Source organism: Balaenoptera acutorostrata, chromosome 4 (assembly GCF_949987535.1).
Source record: "Balaenoptera acutorostrata chromosome 4, mBalAcu1.1, whole genome shotgun sequence".
Lineage (NCBI taxonomy): Eukaryota > Metazoa > Chordata > Mammalia > Artiodactyla > Balaenopteridae > Balaenoptera > Balaenoptera acutorostrata.
This window is the reverse complement of record NC_080067.1, coordinates 151,477,957-151,497,102: the sequence shown is the minus strand read 5'-3', so window position 1 is coordinate 151,497,102 and position 19,146 is coordinate 151,477,957. Positions and strand designations below refer to the sequence as shown.

The following is a 19,146-nucleotide window of genomic DNA, read 5'->3' as shown; positions in this document are numbered from 1 at the left end:
CCCGACTCTTCTGAAGCCTGGAGAGGGCAGGTGGCCCCCTGGGGCTCTGCAGTCAGGACACCTTCCTGGTTCCTTCTCTGCTGTAGGTATGAGGATGAAGGTGCTAGGGCGCCCTGTCCCTTGGTTGTCACAGCCTTGTGTGTCCCAGATGCACTGGCCCCTGTCTCAGTCAGCTCAGACGCTGTAACAAATACCACTGACAGGGCAGCTTAAACAATAGAAATTTATCATCTCACAATTCTGGAGGCTGAAATCTGCGATCCAGGTGCCACAGGGCTGGTTCCTCCTGGAGCCTCTCCCCTGGGCATGTGGACAGCCGTCTCCTCCCTGTGTCCTCACGTGGTCATCACTCTCTGTGGGCGTCTGTGTCCTAATCTCATAAGGATGCCAGTCCTATGGGATCAGGCCCACTCTAGTGACCTCATTTTAACCTCATTATTTTTGCAAAGGCCCTGTCTCCAGGCACGGTCACGCTGGGGATTAGGGCTTCGACATATAAATTTGGGGGGGGGGTCACAATTGAGCCCATAACAGACCTCATCCCTCCCAGCCGCCAGACACTACCCTGGCTGAGACTCCCCACCACCTGGGGGCCCTCTGCATCATGCAGGGCCGTCTGGTGGGCACTTTGGGCCCCCACCCCTGGGCCTGCGGGCTCTTTCGGGTGGGACCTGGCGTCGGGGCCTGAGTTTGGAGAGCTGCCCTGGTTGAGCCCTCGCAAAGGACCAGGTGCTGCCGGGGTGCCCACGTCCCCTCCTGGGACCCGGGGGGCAGGACGGCCATCACCCACGTCCACCCACAGTCAGCCCGGGGAGCCACAGCTGGACAGGACGGGCCTGACCCTGGCCTCCAGGGTCTCTGGGCTCGCCCAGCCCTGCCTCTCCCAGTCCCCGTGAGCAGCTGCTGGAGGGGTGGGCTTCCCAAGGACCAGACAGCTGCTGGCCCGAGAGATCTGGGCATCCCCTCTCCCGGCCCCGTGGTGACTGCGAGGGGTGGAACAGCTGCAGACGCTGACCCCACAAAGGCCGCGTGGGGTGCCCGCTTCCGGGAGGCCCATGGATGGGTGCAGTCTGCTCTTGGGGGGCAGGGGTCTGTGGGGGTCCGTGTGCTGCCAGGATGACCATGTGATCCATGGGCCTTTGCAGAATGGAAACACTGCCCTGTTCAAAAATCACGAAGGACTTTAAGACGGCGTTGACTTGAGCTGGCTCTCTGGGCTCAGGGCCCTGTGCTGCTGACCTGGGGTGCGTCGCCCTTGTGGGGCCCCTCCGGCAGCGACACGCACCTGCACGCACTCACCCCCTGCCCCGCCTCCTGCCCGACCAGGTGCGCTGACCTCTGCTGAGAGCCAGGGCCAGTGCCGGGGCCTCACAGCCGGTCCCTCTCATCCCCCTGCAGCCCTGAGGCTTGGCTGTTCTGCCAAGAGACAAAAGGCGTGGAGGGTCATCGTACGGTCACCCAGAGGGTCACCAGGGGACCCTGGACCCAGCTGGGCCTCAAGCCTGGGCTGACCTGAGGCCGCCGCCTGCTGAGGACTTTCCCCCGAGGGTCCAGGTCACAGGCACTTCCTTCGGCGGAGCCCACGCCCACGTGGGTGGAGGCCTCAGTCCTCCCCCTCCGCTGGCAGCCTCTCGGGGTCCTGGCTCTGCCCCTCCCCCATCTACTCAGTTAATAAGCAGCCTGGCCCCGGGGTGGGGCGCCACCCGAGGGCATAAAGGCCCCGCTGGCCTCCTTCCCACCTCTGCTGGTGAGAGGAGCGTCTGGAGCAGGGCCTGGACCATGTCCCAGCTGGTAGAATGTGTCCCCAACTTCTCGGAGGGGAAGAACCAGGAGGTGAGGCACCTGGGGCGGTGGGGGGCAGTGCAGGGGGCTCAGGGCAAGGAGAACGCGGCTCAGTGTGGGGTTTGGGGATTATCTTCTCTGGAAAGGGTGAGGAAGGGGGCAGCAGGCGGGCAGGCAGGTCCTGGCCCAGGTCTGGGCCTGGGGTCTGGGCGGGTCACTTGGCCTCTTGTGTGAAAACAGGGCCCCTGAAGCCCGACCCCCAGGGCCATTTCAGGGTCCCCGGGGGGTACCCCGTCTCCCTTCCCCACCTTGTGAGGCGGGCGCTGCTCTCATCCCCACGTGACCTGCAGGAAACTGAGGCACAGAGAGCTGGGCAGGCCTTCCTGCTGCCTCGGAAGGTTCTGGGCCCTTCATGCTCCCCCTCCCCCACCCCAGACACAGGTGGCCTGGGGGCCGGGGCCCTGACCCTCTGTAACCTTGGCCTGTGGGTCACCTTCTCGGGGCCCTGAGAGCCCCTGTGCCCAGGTTCTGCTTCCTGCCTCAGTTTCTTCCGGAGGGTGCTGCCCGGGTGCCTGCCCCCCATGCCCAGGTCCTCGCCCCGTGTCATGTCTGAATGGGGGCAGGGCAGGCATGGCCCCTGCAGCTCCCGCTCCTTCTTCTGCGTGGGGAGATCGAGACACAGGCCTGGCTTTGTCCCCAGGTGATCGACGCCATCTCCCGAGCGGTGGTGCAGACCCCGGGCTGCGTGCTGCTGGACGTGGACGCTGGCCCCTCCACCAACCGCACCGTCTACACCTTCGTGGGGCGCCCCGAGGACGTGGTGGAGGGGGCCCTCAACGCCGCCCGGGCCGCCCACCGGCTCATCGACATGGGCAGGCACAGAGGTGAGGGCCCGAGTGCGCGCGGCCGGCCTCGCCCGCAGGACTCGCCAAGGGCATGGGGCCACGGGGCTGGCTGGATGCTCCTTGGACCCCGTCCACGTTTCAGGGGCCCCTAGAGTGGCTGGTAGAGAGGTGATCGCGCTCTGTGCAGGCCCTGGGCGGGGGTGGGGGACACAGCCCGATCTGTCAACAGCCCACAAGCCAAACACATTCTTTGGGCTGCAGGATCAAAGATCGGTGGACACACGGGGAGCTGGTCAAAAGGGCAGGGTCTCTGGATGCCCACAGCGGGGGAGGGAATTCACACGAGATCCCAACTGGTGAAGAGAGATGGAGGCTTATCTCAGAGGAACCGCCTGGGGGGAGGGGGGCGCGGGGGCCGCCATCTGACCCGCAGCGGGACTCGGGTTCTGAGAAGGACCCTCTGTAAGGCAGCCGGGTGAAGGCGCCCCTCCCTGAGGGCTCGGAGCTATCCTCTCGGCTCTTAGGAGAGGGAGGGGTTTACCCCTGAGATGCCGCAGAAATCGGGGGCTGCTTCTCCCGGGGCCCTGTGGTCAGTGCGGGTGTGCGTGTGCGGGGGGCCGGAGGGCAGGGTCCGCCCCGAGCTCCGCACCTGGGCCTCCGCTTCCTCAGCCCCCATCTCTGTGCAGGGGAGCACCCTCGGATGGGCGCCCTGGACGTGTGCCCCTTCATCCCAGTGCGGGGCGTCACCATGGACGAATGCGTGCTCTGTGCTCAGGCCTTTGGCCAGCGGCTGGCAGAGGAGCTGGGTGTGCCGGGTGCGTGCCTGGGGAAGGGGGGCCTATCCCAGGGGCTCCCCCAGCCGGCCCCTCCTCACTTTACTTCAGTTCCCATCAGCAGCAACAGCAGCCATCCCTTGAGGTTCTCTGCTCTTGCATCCTTAAAAATGCGTTTTAAGAAAAAAACCCCAAAACACTACCATGCAGGTTTTTGACAGGCAGGAATGTCCTGCTTCTCCTGCAATGGGACAAACCACAGGGACAGGGTCCCAGCTGTCGGGGAGGCAGTGGGACCGAGTAGCCGCTCTGTAAAGGACTTGAGCAGGATGGATGGGGAGCCCTAAACAGTCTCTTTGGGGAATTAACCAAATCAAGGAAAAGCCCAGCACAGGGCAGCTGGCGGACCTGTGAGCCCGGGCACGGGTCCAGGCCCCTGCGATGTGGCTGATGGACGGGCTGGGGGACGGGTGTCACCTGCCCTGTGCAGGTGTCAGAGCTGGTGGTGAGTTTTGTTTTCTCTCCTCCTCGTTCCTTAATTTGCGGGTGTGTTGATCGTTCAACGAAAATGCACTTTGGAGAGAAACACGAATATCCTTCCAGCCCCTCTTGAGGGCGGGCAATGGCTTTTTTCTGGGGCATCTGTGCAGGGGCAGCGGGGGTGGGCAGAGGAGGGGTCCTGGCCCATACAGAGTGCCCATCAGCGACCACCCACACCCATCTGACGGGGCTCAGAGACGGGGGCGCTGCCAGCAAGACGGAGCTGCGGGAATGGGGGTCCTGCAGCGCCCGCCGGCCGAGGGCCTGACCGGCCAGGCCCCTTGCAGTGTACCTGTACGGCGAGGCAGCACGGACGGCCAGCCGCCAGTCTCTGCCGGCCATCCGGGCCGGGGAGTACGAGGCCCTGCCTGAGAAGGTGCGGTGTCCCCTACCAGGGGGCGATCTGGGGGTGGGCCCTCCTCCCCCCTTCCCTCACCCACTGGTCTCCCCCCAGCTCAAGCAGGCTGAGTGGGCGCCCGACTTCGGCCCCAGCTGCTTCGTCCCCAGCTGGGGGGCCACTGTCACGGGGGCGCGGAAGTTCCTCATCGCGTTCAACGTCAACCTGCTCAGCACCAGGGAGCAGGCGCACCGCATCGCCCTCGACCTGCGGGAGCAGGGCCGCGGCAAGGACCGGGTGAGGGCACCCCGGGGTGCCGCCGGAGAGGGCCAAGGCTATGCACCGCGTGTGGACCTGCTGAGCAGCCCACCTCGGTGTCCACGCCACGTGGGACCGGCAGGGTCGGGGTTCCAGGGTTTGAAGTTGGGGAGTGGGTCTTTAAGGACATTTTCTATGGAAGTTGCAGGGCTGCAGCTGTGGTTAAAATACTGCATCATTTCCACACTGATAGGAAAACAGCCGCTTCTGCACCCCAGGTACCCCTAGGTGCCCCCATGTACCTCCAGATGCCTCAGGTACTTCCAGGTACCCCCAGGTGCCCTGATCCACCAAGTCGGCCATCATAGCTGTCACCTAGTGTGAGCATCGCTCCTGCAGAAAGTTCGAGTTGGACACAGACACAGAGACACCCAGTGGAGGAGGCCCTGCCCACCTGTCAGGCCCCACTCCCAGAGACCTGGGCCTTCCAGGCAGCTGAGGCCCTGGGAGCCCAGCTTCCGTGCCGAACACTCAGTTGTCTGCAAGCACAATACAAAAACACAGCAACTCCCCAATCCTTCTCTGTGCTCTGCTGAAGTCAAGAGTCTACCTAACCCCGAAAGGTAGACTGAGTCGCCCCAGGGAGTGAGGGCCAGGAGCTGGCCTCTGGGGCAAGGGGTGGAAGGGGTGGGAGGCAGGGCCCCGTGCCCAGGACAGGGCTGTGGGCGGGGATGCCCAGGCCGCAGGGCCTGGTCTGAGCCTGTGGCTTGTGCGGGGCGGGCACCGCGGCACTGACCCTGTGGGGCCTTGGTTTCCCGTGGTGAGCGGGCCCTTTCCCGGCTCCGATGGGAACGGGACAGTGAGGCGCAGACCCGCCTGAGGCCGGCTGCCCGGCCGCACCGCACAGTCTTCAGGCCACGGCCCCCCTCGTCCGGGTGTCTGGGGTGGGAGGGAGCCCTCGGGCTGGCTGGGGGATGCAGGGGCAAGGGGCTGTCAGTGCGGGGCGCGGGAGAGGCTGGGCCGGGCCGGACTGGGCAAGCCTTGTCCTCGACAGCCAGGACGCCTGAGAAAGGTGCAGGGCATCGGCTGGTACCTGGATGAGAAGAACCTGGCTCAGGTGTCTATGAACCTCCTGGACTTTGAGGTCACAGGGCTGCACACGGTCTACGAGGAGACCTGCAGAGAAGCCCAGGTGAGCAGGGTGGGTCCCCTCCCGGGTGGGTCCCCTCCCCCCGTTCTCAAGCCCAGCCCCCTGGGCGCTGACTCCCCAACCTCCGACTCTGACCTCTGCAGGGGCTGAGCCTCCCGGTGGTGGGCTCGCAGCTGGTGGGCCTGGTGCCTCTGAAGGCCCTGCTGGACGTGGCCGCCTTCTACTGCGAGAAGGAGAACCTCTTCATCCTGGAGGAGGGGCAGCGGCTCCGGCTGGTGGGTGGGGCTGGAGGGGGTGTGTCAGGGAGAGGGAGCAGGTCGGGGGCTCCGGGCACCTGCACCCCAGGCCTGGGGCACTGTCTGCGGGGCCAGGCCTCCTCCTCCTCCTTCTTTGTTTTATTGTCTGTGCCTGGAAGCTGAGATCACACTGTCTTCACTGGGGGGACACTGTTGAGGTTTTCTCTGTGACCTAAAATGCGTTCAGTCTTGTGAAACCTCAGCGGAGAGGACGGGCCTGGTGCTGGTCCTGGAGCCGCACCCTGCGGATGGAAGCACCTGCCCCTCGTCCGCTCCCTGCCTGCTGGGATCTGGGTGCGTGAATCGAGTGTCCATGGGTTATTCACAAAGTTGTTCCTTTGGTCCCAGGTCCTACCGCCTGCTCTGGGTGTGGCCGTCCTTCTCAGTCCTGTTGCTCTGGCCTCTGAGTCATTTTGACTTGAGGGCGTTTCTTACAATGAACGCGTGATTGGATTTCTCTGAAAGTTTTTTTTAAATTTATTTTTATTTATTTATTTATTTATTTATTTTTGGCCGCATTGGGTCTTCGTTGCTGCGCGCGGGCTTTCTCTAGTTGTGTCGAGCGGGGGCTACTCTTCGTTGCGGTGCGTGGGCTTCTCATTGCGGTGGCTTCAGTAGTTGTGGCTCAGGGGCTCTAGAGTACAGGCTCAGTAGCTGTGGCGCACGGGCTTAGTTGCTCCGCGGTGTGTGGGATCCTTCCGGACCAGGGCTCGAACCCGTGTCCCCTGCATCGGCAGGCAGATTCTTCACCACTGTGCCACCAGGGAAGCCCTTTCTGAAAGCTTTTGTCTTTTGGTAGTTGGGTTTATCCTTTTGTATCTGCTAATTTAGCAGGTATGTCTGGACTTACTTTTGTCCTAGTTTTAGGCATGAGAGTGTGTGGTTTCCTTTGGGCTGTATGGAGGAGTCTATTTTTAGGAATTCTGGTAATTACCTTATAATAATATATTTATCTCTATTTTTTGATTTATTAATTTAAAAACTTTATCCAAATGTATCAGTTTGACTTAATTTTTGTCAATACAGGCACCTTGGAGATAGCATAGCTTTGGTTCTAGGCCACTGCAAGAAAGCAAATATCACAATAAAGCAACTCACACGATTTTTTTGGTTTCCTAGTGTGTATAAAAGTTATGTTTACACTAGACTGTAGGCTATTAAGTGTGCAATACTATTATGTCTAAAAAAGCTGTGTACATACTTACTTTAAAAGTACTTTATTGCTAAAAAATGCTAACCATCATCTGAGCTTACAGAGAGTCGTGATCTTTGTGCCGGTGGAGGATTTGAAATACTGCAAGAATTACCAAAATGTGACACAGAGACACAAAGTGAGCAAATGCTGTTGGAAAAATGGTGCCAATAGACTTGCTTGAAGCAGGGTTGCCACAAACCTTCAATTTGTCAAAAACGTACTATCTGTGAAGTGCGGTAGAGGGAGGTCTGCCTTTTGCTGGCTGGCAGAAACCGACAGAACTTATACTCAATTGTGTAGCTTTGAAGAAATAATCATCTGAAAGCATAATATACACTTTAAGAAAATAATCTACATTCCCGTAACATTAGACACAGAAAATGAATGAGAAAGTAACTACACAGCATTTACTGCTGTCTTTTCTTCTTTCTCTATTTCCTGATTTTTTAGACTTGTGCTATTTTTTAGGGAGCTGGTTATTTTGGTGCTTAAATGTTTTTTCAGTTGTTTAAATTATGGTAAAATAGACATGACATAAAATTTGTCATCTTAACCATTTTTAAGTGTACTGGCCACTGGTGTATGTGTATAGAGTTGTGCAGCTGTCACCCGTGTCCAGGATGGGGTTTCCTATTTCTGCAAAAGACGTTGTCAGGACTGTGACGGGGCTCGCACCGACTCCGCAGGCCACTTTGGGCGGTGGTGCTGTCTTACAGCCCCGTCCTTCCAGCCCTGGACGTGGGCTGTGTTCCCCTTCACTTGTCTTTGCCTTCTTTCATCATGTTTTTTAGTTTTCATTGTAGTCTTTCACCTCCTTGGTTAAGTTAATTAATTCCTAAGTATTTATGCTATTGAAAATGGAATTGTTTTTGTAATTTCTTTTTCGGATTGTTCACTGTTAGTGTTTAGAAATGCACTGACCTTTGTGTGTTGACTTTGTATCCTGCTACCTTGCTGAATACATTTATTAGTTCTAGGTGTTTAACTTTTTAAGTTTAAATAATGTATTTAATCCTTTAGCTCTTTATCAATGTTAGACAATGTCTGTTGACTCTGCGTGAAGAGAGACAAAAAAATTAATGCACTTATGTGAGTGGTCATCTCTGTTCCAGATTTAAATTGCTTTGTTGTTATTTTTACATTGTCAGCTGTATAACATTTACCTTCTGTAACCATATCCACACATATTAAATATCCACAGATATTTAATCTTGGTTCTATACACGAGTGAGGTCACTATGCATCTCTGTCCTTTCCCATCTGTCTGGCTGGATTTCACAAACAAGCAGAGTTTTAAAGAAAGGCTCATAGGGGCTTTATTCTGTGGGTTCTGGCATGTTTGGGAATGTCTTTCTGTGACTTTATGCTTGCAAGACAGTAGGACAACCAAAACCTGAAGTCACATGTCTTTTCCTGAGAATGTTGCAAACACATCTTTACCACCTTTTGGAATAAGTGTCCCCGTGGGGAGGTCTAAGGCCATCTAGTTATCTCCCCACCCCTGGTGACTGGTTCTTTCTCCTGGATGCTTGAAGAATTCCATCTTTATCCTTGAAATTCAATGACTTTGCCATAAGAGTCTTGTTGTGGATTATTCTGCATCATTTTTTTCTCTGGAACAGGGTTTCTTGTGATTCACAGGTTCATTCTTGTTTAGCTTCAGGAATGTTTTCTTCTATTGTATTTTTGATCCAGTTTTTGGTCCTTTCACTTTACCGACACCCGTTACACCGCGGTAGCATTTTCTTCCACATATGCTGTCTTTTTTGTACTTTCTTTCCCCTGTATTCACTGTGGTTTTCTCAGGCTTCACTTCGCAATCACTGATGCAGTTTATGGCTGGGTCTATTCTCTTTCTAGCGGTTACAAAGTTTTGTGTAACTTTTTATTTTGATGTAATTTCCTACTCACAGAAGAGGTGCAAGAACAGTACCAGGAACTCTTTTATACTCTCCAGATTCACCTATTGTTGCATTTTGCCCCATCCGCTGTATCACTCTTTTTCTGTATTCCACGCATAATCATATTTTTTCCTGGACCATTTTAAAGTAGACTGACGACACTGTGCCCTTTACCCCTTGTTTATTCAGGGTGTAATTCTTAAGATCAAGGAAGTTCTCTTACCCATCACAGTGCAATGATCAAAACCAGGAAATCGGGGCTTCCCTGGTGGCGCAGTGGTTGAGAATCTGCCTGCTAATGCAGGGGACACGGGTTCGAGCCCTGGTCTGGGAAGATCCCATATGCCATGGAGCAACTAGGCCCGTGAGCCACAATTACTGAGCCTGCGCGTCTGGAGCCTGTGCTCCGCAACAAGAGAGGCCGCGATAGTGAGAGGCCCGTGCACCGCGATGAAGAGTGGCCCCCGCTTGCCACAACTAGAGAAAGCCCTCGCACAGAAACGAAGACCCAACACAGCCATAAATAAATAAATAAATACTTTAAAAACAAAAAAACAAAACAAAAAAAAAGCACTATGTAATACTAATAAAGGTCTTCTAGAATCATTATCTTTAAAAAAAAAAAACAAAAAAAAACCCCAGGAAATCCAGCACGGTACAACCTGGTATCTAATCTGCAGACCGTAGTCAAATTGCATCAGTGTCCCCCCTCTCCATGGTCTGCCCCAGACCAGCAGTGGGTTCCGGTGGCTTGTCTTTTATGGCCTTTAATCTGGATCAGGTCCCCAGTTCTCCCCATCTTTCCTTGACCGTGATGGGCTGTGGAGCACCGGCTGGTGGCTTTGTGAAGCGCCGCTCGCTGGGCGCTGGTCTGGCCCGTCTCAGGGCTGGGTGTGCTTGTGCGTTTCTGGCGGGAGCAGCTCAGAAGTGACGGAGTGTCCGCCGCAGGGCGTTCGTTACCTGGGTCCTCTGGTCAAGCTGGTATCCCCGACCCAGGGTTATCACTGCAGTGTTTCTGTTTTCCTTTTGTTGTTAATAAGAACTCCCTGGGGAGGTAGTTTAAGACTGTGTAAATGACCTGTTCCTCCTAAAATTCCAGCCACAAGTATTAGGAGCATGGAGAGTTTTCTAACTTCATCCTTTTTCTGTAAGAAGCTTTCACCTCTCCCACATTTATTTATTCCTTATTAATGTGTTTGACGCTGTCTACTGTCTTTTAAAACATATTATTTTATATTTTTTAACTGAAAGTTCTGAGGTCTGCAGTCTTTGCAGGTCTGATTCTGCAAACTGTGTGTCTGCGGATTCTCGTGGTGATGCTTCTTCCTGTGCTTGGTGATGTTTGGTTGTGACTGCCTGTTCTTTAGAGTCTCGTCTGCGGTAATTCTTGGTCACCTGGCTTAGTTTGTGTTTGCCTCTGTTAGATGCTTGGACCACTTTAGATGAGCCCTTTGCTTGGAGCTTTGGAACCACACAGGAAGAGAATTCTGTGCGAACGGCGGCCCACCTCCCCGTCAGGTTAGAATTCCCAGGGAAGATTTCTTTCGTGCTTCACCAAATGGAAGGCCGAGACTGGGAAGTATCCCAATATTTCCTGTGATGGGCGGTTTTCCCAAATTCATCCCTGGAGATGTTCTCTTTCAAGGGTCTCCCGTCTGACCCAGCTCTTGAGGGCTCGAGACCTCCCCTGCTCGTGAGAGGTCTCAGATGTCTCCAGGGTGGACCCAGCTTCTGGGAGAGGAGGTCTTTCCAGGCATTTCTGGTCGCTTCTGGCTGGGAATGGCTTCCTTTACGTTCTGCCGGCTTTGCCGGGAGCTGAATTCCACTCTGACAGTCCTGTTCCTCATTCTGAGGTATTTTGCGGCAGGCGGGCCGCTTGCTGGCTCTACCGCCAGCTCTCGGGCGCTCTCTGCCCCATTTCCGCGTCCTCAGGGAGACCTCACGACCGTCCCCTGGGACCTGCTGCTTCGTTTCCCTCAAGCTGCACTTGTCACTCTCTATTTTGTGTGGAACGTGTCACCTGTGTGGCTCAGAGGGGCTGGGACTGTGCTGATGGCATCGAGCATCGTAAAATGTCCTGAGTGTTTTTTGGTGGAAAGAATTCTACTCCAAAATGGGGATATTTCCAACTTAATTTTGAATTCGGGTAAAAATCACTTTTCCTCGCATATCAAGTCTCACATTTGGGCAGATCAGGCAGCTCCCGGCCTTTAAGAACCAGAGAGACCCTGACACCCGAGGAGCTGGAATCCTGTCCAAAGAGGCAGTTTTCTTGGCCCCTTTCCAGCACAGGCTCTTGTGCGGGCAGGATGGGGTCACCACGGGCCTTGGTCTCGCTGGAGCAGCACGGTGGGTGGGTGGTGTGTCCGGAGGCCAGGCAGGGCGCCTGCTCTGGGCGAGGCCTTCAGTCGGCAGGGCTGCTGGCGGGCATGGGGTGCGGCAGCTGTGCCCCTGCAGGCTCCCGACCAGGGCAGGGCGCCCCGCGGGCGGCAGGGGTGGGACCTGCGGTCAAGGGGACTCCAGTCACCGGCCCCTCTTGCAGGTGGTGAACCGGCTGGGCCTGGACTCCCTGTCACCCTTCAACCCCAAGGAGCGGATCATCGAGTGAGCAGCCCCCGCCCCCGCCCCTGCGTGGAGGCCCCCTCAGTCCGCCAGAGCTCTGCTCTGTCACCAGGCGTGGGGCTGGGAGCTTGCTGGGGGGCCCAGTGGGGCCCCGACAAGGTGCCACTCTGTCCTCACGCAGCTCCTGGCTGGTCACAGCCCCTCCCCGGGGCAGCCACTCTGCATATCGGGCCCACATCCCTGCCCCCCCGCCCCTGCAGTGGTGCGAGTCAGGGGCTCCCGGCCTGGCCGACCCAACCCTTGCGGCCTGGCTGCAACGACCCGGGGCCCTGTCCGCCCCCTCCCTGTCCCCGCCCCTGCACGACGCAGACCCTCACTCCCAGCTGCCCCACCCCTGCAGGTACCTGGTCCCCGAGGCCGGCCCAGGGCAGAGCCTGGTCGACCAGCCCCTGCGCACCTTCGTCCGTGAGGTGGGCGCCCGCTCGGCAGCCCCGGGGGGCGGTTCCGTGGCCGCAGCCAGTGCAGCCATGGTGAGTGGGGCCGGGGCGAGGATGCGGGGCGGACGGCCGGGGTTGGGGGCGTCGCCCGGCCTGGGGCCGGTCCCACGCACAGGGCGCTCTCCCCAGGGCGCCGCGCTGGCCTCCATGGCCGGCCTGATGACCTACGGGCGGCGCCAGTTCGAACACCTGGACGCGACCGTGCGGCGCCTGATTCCCCCCTTCCACGCGGCCTGGGCTGAGCTGACGGCGATGGTGGACGCCGACGCCCGGGCCTTCGAGGCCTACCTGGTGAGCGTGCAGGCGGGCCTCCACCACCAGCCCCGCAGAGGCAGCCCCGAGGGAGGGAGAGTGGGGTCGGTGGACGGTACGGGGTCCGGAGGAGAGACAAGTGGGTCAGGGTCACAGGGGGAGGGGGAGGGGCTGCCACGAGCACAGGTGTCTGTAGACGCCGGGGGCTGGAGGGAGGAGACAGTGGTCTGGCCCCTCTTGGGCCCCCCTCCCCAGCTCGTGCAGGGCCAAGCCCGGCGGGTGTGGTGCAGGCGTGACTGCAGGTCGGGGTCTCTGCAGGCTGGGGGAGGGCCGAGAAGGGCACCTGTTCTGAGGGTGAGCCAGGCTCAGCGTCCCCCTGCCCACGTCCCTGTGTCCCACTGATGGGCGACACCCAGACCTGCAGATGCCGGAGGAAAAGCAAGGTCCCCAAGGAAGAGCTCCCATCCCGGGAAGGGCGGGAACAGGAATCTTCACAGAAGAAACGCTGAGAGTCATGGTCTCGGAGATCAGAGAAGACGTTCAGCCACGAGACACAAAGGGCCCCCGGGGAGCCGGGCACCTTCAGCAGCACAGGACGTGGGCGGCTGCCTCCAGGGAGTGCCCATCCAGGGGGCAGCGGAGGAGGGACGTCCATCAGACCGGGCGGGGGATGGGGAACTTGCAGGAAGGTCAAGAAGCCCCAGGCGTGTCTGAGGGCAGATCCAGCAGAGAGGACCCGGGAGGGGCGGGAGTGAGGGCGCTCGGACCCCACGGGGGTAGGAAGACACGCCTGGGAAGGAATGAGCTCCCAGCAGACAGCAGGCATCCAGAGTCGCCTCGGGGGTGGGGGGGGACGGGGCAGGAGGACCTGGGCCAGGCGACCTCGGGAGGTGACCTTGGGGACTGCTGGGCTGGGCGCCCCGATGTGAGTGCTGCATCCGCACGGGGACAGTCTAGGATGTCGCATTGCGGGAGGAGGTGACCCTGTGACAGAAGCTGGGTCCCTGGGGGCGGGGTACAGAGACTGATCACCTTTCCCCTATGCGCTTTTACGTTTTAATTTCGTTTATTTGCTTTTTAAAATAGGTGAAAGCCTCAGGGGTTCAGAGTTCACAGGGGCAGAGGGCAGCTGGTGAGCTGCCCCCCGTCCGCCCCGTCCCCCCGCCCAAGTAGGTGCAGCCCCAGTGCGTACGTCTCCCTGAGATGTTTGTGTGCATTCGGGCAGAACTGGGTTCCCCTTTCTCTTCCTTTCTTACACAAATGCTGGCAGGCAGATGTCCAGTTGCAGCTTGCATCTTTCACCTGACGTCCTCCTTGAGCAGGGACACCCCCGGCTCAGTGGCCCGGGGTTCTGGGGACGCCTGGAGTGGAGGCCTTGGACTAGCCCCGTTGGGGATTCTGGCCAGGTCCAGTCGGCACCTGGGACAGGCTGTGTGGACAGCTGGCCTCCGTCTCTGGGCACTCGGTGGACGGGCTGTAGGAGCGACTCGGGGAAGGGCTTTCCCTCCAGGGTGGGTGTGTTTCCCACTTGAAGGGTGCTGCCCAGTGGCCCTGGCAGAGGTTGTGTGGATCGAGCCCTGGAGTGGTCCTCCCGCCGTTTACCCCGATGCCGCGGCCATTGGACCTGGTGGTCACGTGCATCTATTGTTGCTGCCCTGGTGCGAGTCTCATGTGGGTGGGGCAGGGGGAGGAGCGTTTTCATACTTTTTGCAGCGGTTTTCTTTCCTTTTCAGGAAAGTGAGGTGTCCTTTTCTTCTCTGTTTTGCTTAGTGCTGACTAGGACTTTTCATAAGCCAGGGAGTCTCAGCTTGTTTGACTTTCAACTTTGCTTGTACTGGTTTCCGACCATACGAGCCTTGTGTTTTTATGTCGTCGAATATTCAGTCTTTCTTTTGCTCTTTCCTTGGTGTTGTGTCCTAGTTTAAACGGCCTCCCCAGGCCAGAATTATTAAACTTCTCTCCGGGTACCTCTAGCCATCTGTGGTCTGAAGAACTTCAGATGCTGAGAGGGGCTCGAGTAGAAGCATCAGCGTGCATATAAATAATAATACATAATTAAAAACAAATATTAAAAATTCTGACCACTAGAGATTAGAAATAAGACAAGTATAAAACAACTGGAGGCGGGCAGTAGAAAAATGAAAATCTAATCAAAAGGCAGGAAAGAAAAAGAAAAATAGTCAGCAAAGAGGTGTGGTTTAGAGAAAACCTAAAATAGAATGGTTAGACTGAAGACACACCCGACCAACAATCACACACACACACACGCACACACACACACACACACATGTGAGTGTGGTAGATACTACACTGGTCTATGTCCCCACTGAGCAACAAGAAGACAGACTTTTGAACAAAAATAAGAAAACATCCTTATCTTCCACCGAATACATGAGCAATCTCTAGGCAGAGTCGGAAGCTAGCTGTGTACCTCCCTCCCCACCAAACAAACCTCACAGTGAATCAGAAAATAAATCAAACTGCGGTGGGCAGCCCTCCTCAGCCAGACACAGACGTGGCCACGTGAAAGTCAGACTTGACTAAAATCAGCAAAGTTCTGCCCAGTGGAGCTCCCCGTGCCCCCGCTCCCCGACCTGGGTCTGCAGCGGAGTCAGCAGGTTCCCGTGTTCGTGAGGAGTTGCTGTGGGTCCACGTGGAAAAGAGAAACGTGTCACCGGAGACAGGCGGCCGGAGGGGCGCCCGGGGAGGCTAGGGGACGTCAGGATGGTGACAGAACCCGGTTCAGGTCGGGTCAGGATGGTCACAGGATCTGGTTCTGGTCGGGTCAGGATGCTGATCGAAATCTGGTTCAGGTCGGGTCCAGGGATCCTTTACGCTCGTGCAGGGTTGATGAACCAGCTGACTGTTAATGGCTTTTGGGCGGAGATTTGGCGAAACCTACAAAACCAGCAGGGCATGTTCCCCACCAGCTATGCCCTTGGACCCGGCACGTGGGCAGGCCCCGGGCGCTGGTGTGAGCGAGCGAGCCTGGACGGGTGCTCACAGCGCGGGGTGCGGGACCGGGGAGGCCTGCCCGGCAGCGGCGAGGAGAGCGACACACGGAGTGATGGCTCCTCAGAGGAGGCCTGGCTTGTGTGGCCCCTCGGGGATGCGGGGACACGGCCTGAACCATTACACCAGGACTTCGGGGGTTGTGCGGTTGCCTCGCCTGGAGGCTGGGAGGCCTGGGGCTGGAGAACCCGCTCCCCTCCACCCTCCTCTCCAGCCTCCAGCACTGACAACGTGGGGCCTTGCGCCGGGTCGCCTGCCCTCCTCTGTCGGGGGCCCAGGGCTCTAATCCACGGAACTGACCTCGGGGGTGGTGTGGGCCCTGCGCGAAGCCCCTCCCTCCCCCAGGCTCCCGTGTCCCCTCATCACAGCCAGTCAGCCGCACGTTTCTGTGTTTGCTCCGGCAGAAAGCAACGAAGCTGCCCAAGAACACACCTGAGGACAAGGACAGGTGAGTGCAGTGGCGGCTGTGGACATCCGGACGCCTCAGGAGGCCCGGGCACCAGTCAGCCCCCCTCTGGGGCATGTTGCGATTGAAGAACAGCTTCCCTGTGGTCCCCACCCTAGTTCCGTCTGCTCAGAGCGGAGCCATCAGGCGGGTCCAGCAGTGCCCGGGCGCCCTGGGCTCTAACCACTGACCCTCTTGCTTCCAGACGCGCGGCTGCCCTGCAGGAGGGGCTGAAGCGGGCGGTGGCCGTGCCCCTGGCGCTGGCGGAGATGGTGACGTCGCTGTGGCCGGCGCTGCAGGAGCTGGCCCTGTGCGTGAACCTGGCCTGCCGGTCGGACCTGCAGGTACGCGGCGGAGCGCTGCTGCAGGGGCGACGTGCGGAGGGTCACTGGGCGTCACAGCTCTTCGCCAAGCCGGGCAGGCACAAGCGCTCACGGGGCGTTTCGGTCAGTCTCAGCCCGCAGGGCCGGCTCCGTCACCCATTAAGGTCTTGTTCAAGGTCGCGCGGCAGAGAGAAGCAGAAGCTCGAGTGTGTCTCCAGAGGCCACCCCTAACCGTCCCCCAGACCCCGTCCCTTCCCTCCTTCCCACCGCCCCTCTTCCAGAAAACCCAGGGGCTTGCAGATGTGCACAGGCCCCCCGTCCGCAGCCCGTGCGCGGAGGCCCGGGCACCAGGAACAGCAGGGCCAGCTCTGTGTGTCCGCAGCCCGTCCTGAGGGGAGGAGCCTTGTCTCCTCGGGCTGGTCGTGATCCGTCTCTGGAGGGGCCGGGCCGAGCTGCTTGTCTCTGTGGGGAGAGGGCCGGCCCTGCCACCGGGAGGGAGCCCTTGGGCTGGTCAGTTTGCCGTCTTCACGGCTGAGGCGTGAGGCCCCCAGGCCCCGTCCCTGGGCTGAGGAGTGGGCAGGGCGAGGCCCTGCTGCCCCCCTGGTACCAACGCCGGCCCTGCCCCTTGGCGGTTGCAGGTGGCAGTGAAGGCCCTGGAGACGGGTGTGTTTGGTGCGTATTTCAATGTGCTCATCAACCTGAAGGATGTCACCGACGACGCGTTTAAGGACCAGGTGGGCAGGGGTGCGGGCCGGGCCCACCGACGGGACTGGAGGTTGCCCTCGGGCCGTGGCTCCCAGAGGGTCCCTGAGGGCCTGGGCAGTGAGGGAGGTGGGGGTGTGGCGGAGAGCCCCCTGGGCTGGGGGCCCAGGGCACCTGGCCAGCAGGCCCTCGGGGAGGGAAGTGTCCATCAGCCAAGAAGTTCCTCCAGCTCCTGCAGGTGGACGAGGCCTGGCCCGCAGAACGCAGGCGTCGGGGCCGGCCGGGGCCGTCTTTCAGCGTCTCTGTGGAGGCAGGTGGCCTGGGGGCCTGCAGGCACCCCCTAGCTCCCTCCCAGGGGGCTCTGGCCAGGGCTGGGGTCTCTCCCAGGGGGGCTGGGCTGTAGCACTGGCAGCACAGGATCTCAAAGGACAGTCTCCAGCCTAAGCAGTGACCCCACTTCAGCATCTGTGATAATTTCATTGTTACTGTTTATTGGAGGAAAATTCACGAAACACGCAGCTCACTGTGTTAGATGATGCAATTCAGTGGCATTAGGCACACTTACGCGGCTGCGAGGCCACCACCGCTATCAAGATCTGGACCATTCTCATCACTCCAAAGGATGCCCCACAGTCACCCCCATTCCCAGCCCCGGCCACTGCCCATGTGTCTCTGTGATTTTGTGACAATCTTTAAAAAGTGATTTCGCGGCTCGGAATGGGAGCGGCACGGCCTTTTCGAGGGTCAGCCCGTCCCCAACTGCCTCTCCAGCCGAGCTGGGCTTGGCCATCAGGGAAGGCCCTGTCCACCATGGGGACACTGAGATAACGGACGGGCCGCTTGAGCTCTGGCCCTTAGGGCCTCAAGACACAGTCCTGCCCTTGGCAGTCATGGCTAAAGTGGGGAGACCAGGAGGGTGGGGGCTGGCTGGCCCCAAATCTCAGGAAAGACAGAGGGGCCCCTCCCGTCACCACCAAGAGACCCATGAGGAGCTGGGGGCCCCTAGGTCAGGGGCTTGGGGTCACCCAGAGTGGACAGCCCAGGGAGGTGGCGGGGAGGTGGGGCCAGTGGGGTCGGTGGCAGGCTCGGGGTGGTGACGGGGCCCCTGTGTCTGTCAGGTCCGCCAGCACATCTCCAGCCTCCTGCAGGAAGCCAAGACCCAGGCGGCACTGGTGCTGGACCAGCTGGAGGCCCGGCAGGAGTGACGGCCGGGCGGGGGACCTCACTGGACTCTGCTTCCCCCTGAGGCCACTCCAGACACATCCCATGGGGCCCAGAGAGGGGAGGGTGTGGGGGGCAGGTGTGTCTGGGGTTCGTGGTGTCACCTTCCGTCACCTGGGGCCTCCAGTAAAGTGAGGACACACCAGTGCCTGTGGGGTACATGCAGGGGACCAGTGGGTGGGCTGGGGGAGGGCTGAGCCGAGCGGCTGGGACAGGGACCCCGTGAGGTGCCAGTGTGGGGAGGCAGGTGGGGGGAAATGGGAGCGCAGCCCAAGGTGACACAGGGTCCCAGAGCACCTGGGGTCCTGGGGGAAAGAGCGCGTCACATGGAGGGATGAAGGCCGCGCTGCCTGATGGGCGGGGACCCGCCAAGGTGAGGGTGGCTAGGCCAGCTCCTCGCAGGGCAGGAGACGGTGAGGAGCAGCAGAGGGCCGGGAGTCCCTGGGGAGGCGCTGGTGACGTGTGGCCGGGTCCCGCGTCCTGGCGGGACCCCTCGAAGCGCTGGACCCGGGCTCCGGGAAGGGAGTCCCAGGCACTGGGCACTGACTTCCCTCAGTGGAAGCTTGGGGGCCGAGGCCCGGTGGTGGGGGTCCCAGGAGGGTCCCTGAGGGCCTGGGCAGTGAGAGAGGTGGGGGTGTGGCGGAGAGCCCCCTGGGCTGGTGGCAATCGACCTGGTCCAGGTGCTGCCGAACCGGTGATGCTGGAGGGAGGGCCGCGGGATCCTGGGGGGGCGGGAGGTGTGTGTGGGGCCCTGCGGGGATCGCGGGAGAGGCCCAGGCAGGCGGCCGTGTTGCCCCCGTAGGGCAGCATCCTTGAGGCTTGGAGCTGTAAGCGCGCGAGCGTTGGCGCTACTATAGGAGATCCGGGCGACACCAGGAGCCGCAGGAGGGCCCCAACCTGGTCTTTTAAAATAGGCAACGCGTCTCATAGTTCAAACACCAGGGCTGTGCGGAGTCCCCACCACCTGGCCCCCAGCAGCCCTTTCGTAACCTCTTCAGGAAATCACTGAATTCCCTCTTTGCGCCCATTCAGTGTTTATGCAAACACAAACACGT

The 19,146-nt window shown here is 59.3% G+C and overlaps 1 protein-coding gene across 4 annotated transcripts; it reads left to right on the top strand.

Moving 5' to 3' along the window:
- The first annotated feature begins 1,740 nt into the window (after positions 1-1,740).
- On the top strand, positions 1,741-18,236 carry FTCD (formimidoyltransferase cyclodeaminase). Of its 4 annotated transcripts, none has more exons than XM_007172639.2 (14): positions 1,741-1,833; positions 2,483-2,666; positions 3,314-3,442; positions 4,228-4,316; positions 4,395-4,574; positions 5,590-5,727; positions 5,829-5,960; positions 11,620-11,681; positions 12,040-12,109; positions 12,266-12,427; positions 15,805-15,848; positions 16,051-16,189; positions 16,807-16,902; positions 17,989-18,236. In XM_007172639.2, the coding sequence occupies exons 1-14, from the start codon at positions 1,780-1,782 to the stop codon at positions 18,073-18,075; spliced, it is 1,566 nt and encodes a 521-aa protein (XP_007172701.2). In that variant the 5' UTR covers positions 1,741-1,779; the 3' UTR covers positions 18,076-18,236. The 4 variants fall into 4 exon arrangements, with proteins under 4 accessions (XP_007172701.2, XP_007172700.2, XP_007172702.1 ...); XM_007172638.2 differs by having other exon boundaries at positions 12,040-12,169; XM_007172640.3 differs by lacking the exons at positions 16,807-16,902; positions 17,989-18,236 and adding an exon at positions 13,475-13,557 and having other exon boundaries at positions 12,040-12,169; positions 16,051-16,174.
- Positions 18,237-19,146: the final 910 nt, after the last annotated feature.

Coding starts and splice junctions, on each gene's coding strand:
- FTCD (XM_007172638.2), top strand. CDS start 1,780: ATGTCCCAGCTGGTAGAATGTGTCCCCAACTTCTCGGAGGGGAAGAAC. Junction 1,834..2,482: donor CGGAGGGGAAGAACCAGGAG/GTGAGGCACCTG, acceptor CTTTGTCCCCAG/GTGATCGACGCCATCTCCCG. Junction 5,961..11,619: donor AGGGGCAGCGGCTCCGGCTG/GTGGGTGGGGCT, acceptor CCCCTCTTGCAG/GTGGTGAACCGGCTGGGCCT.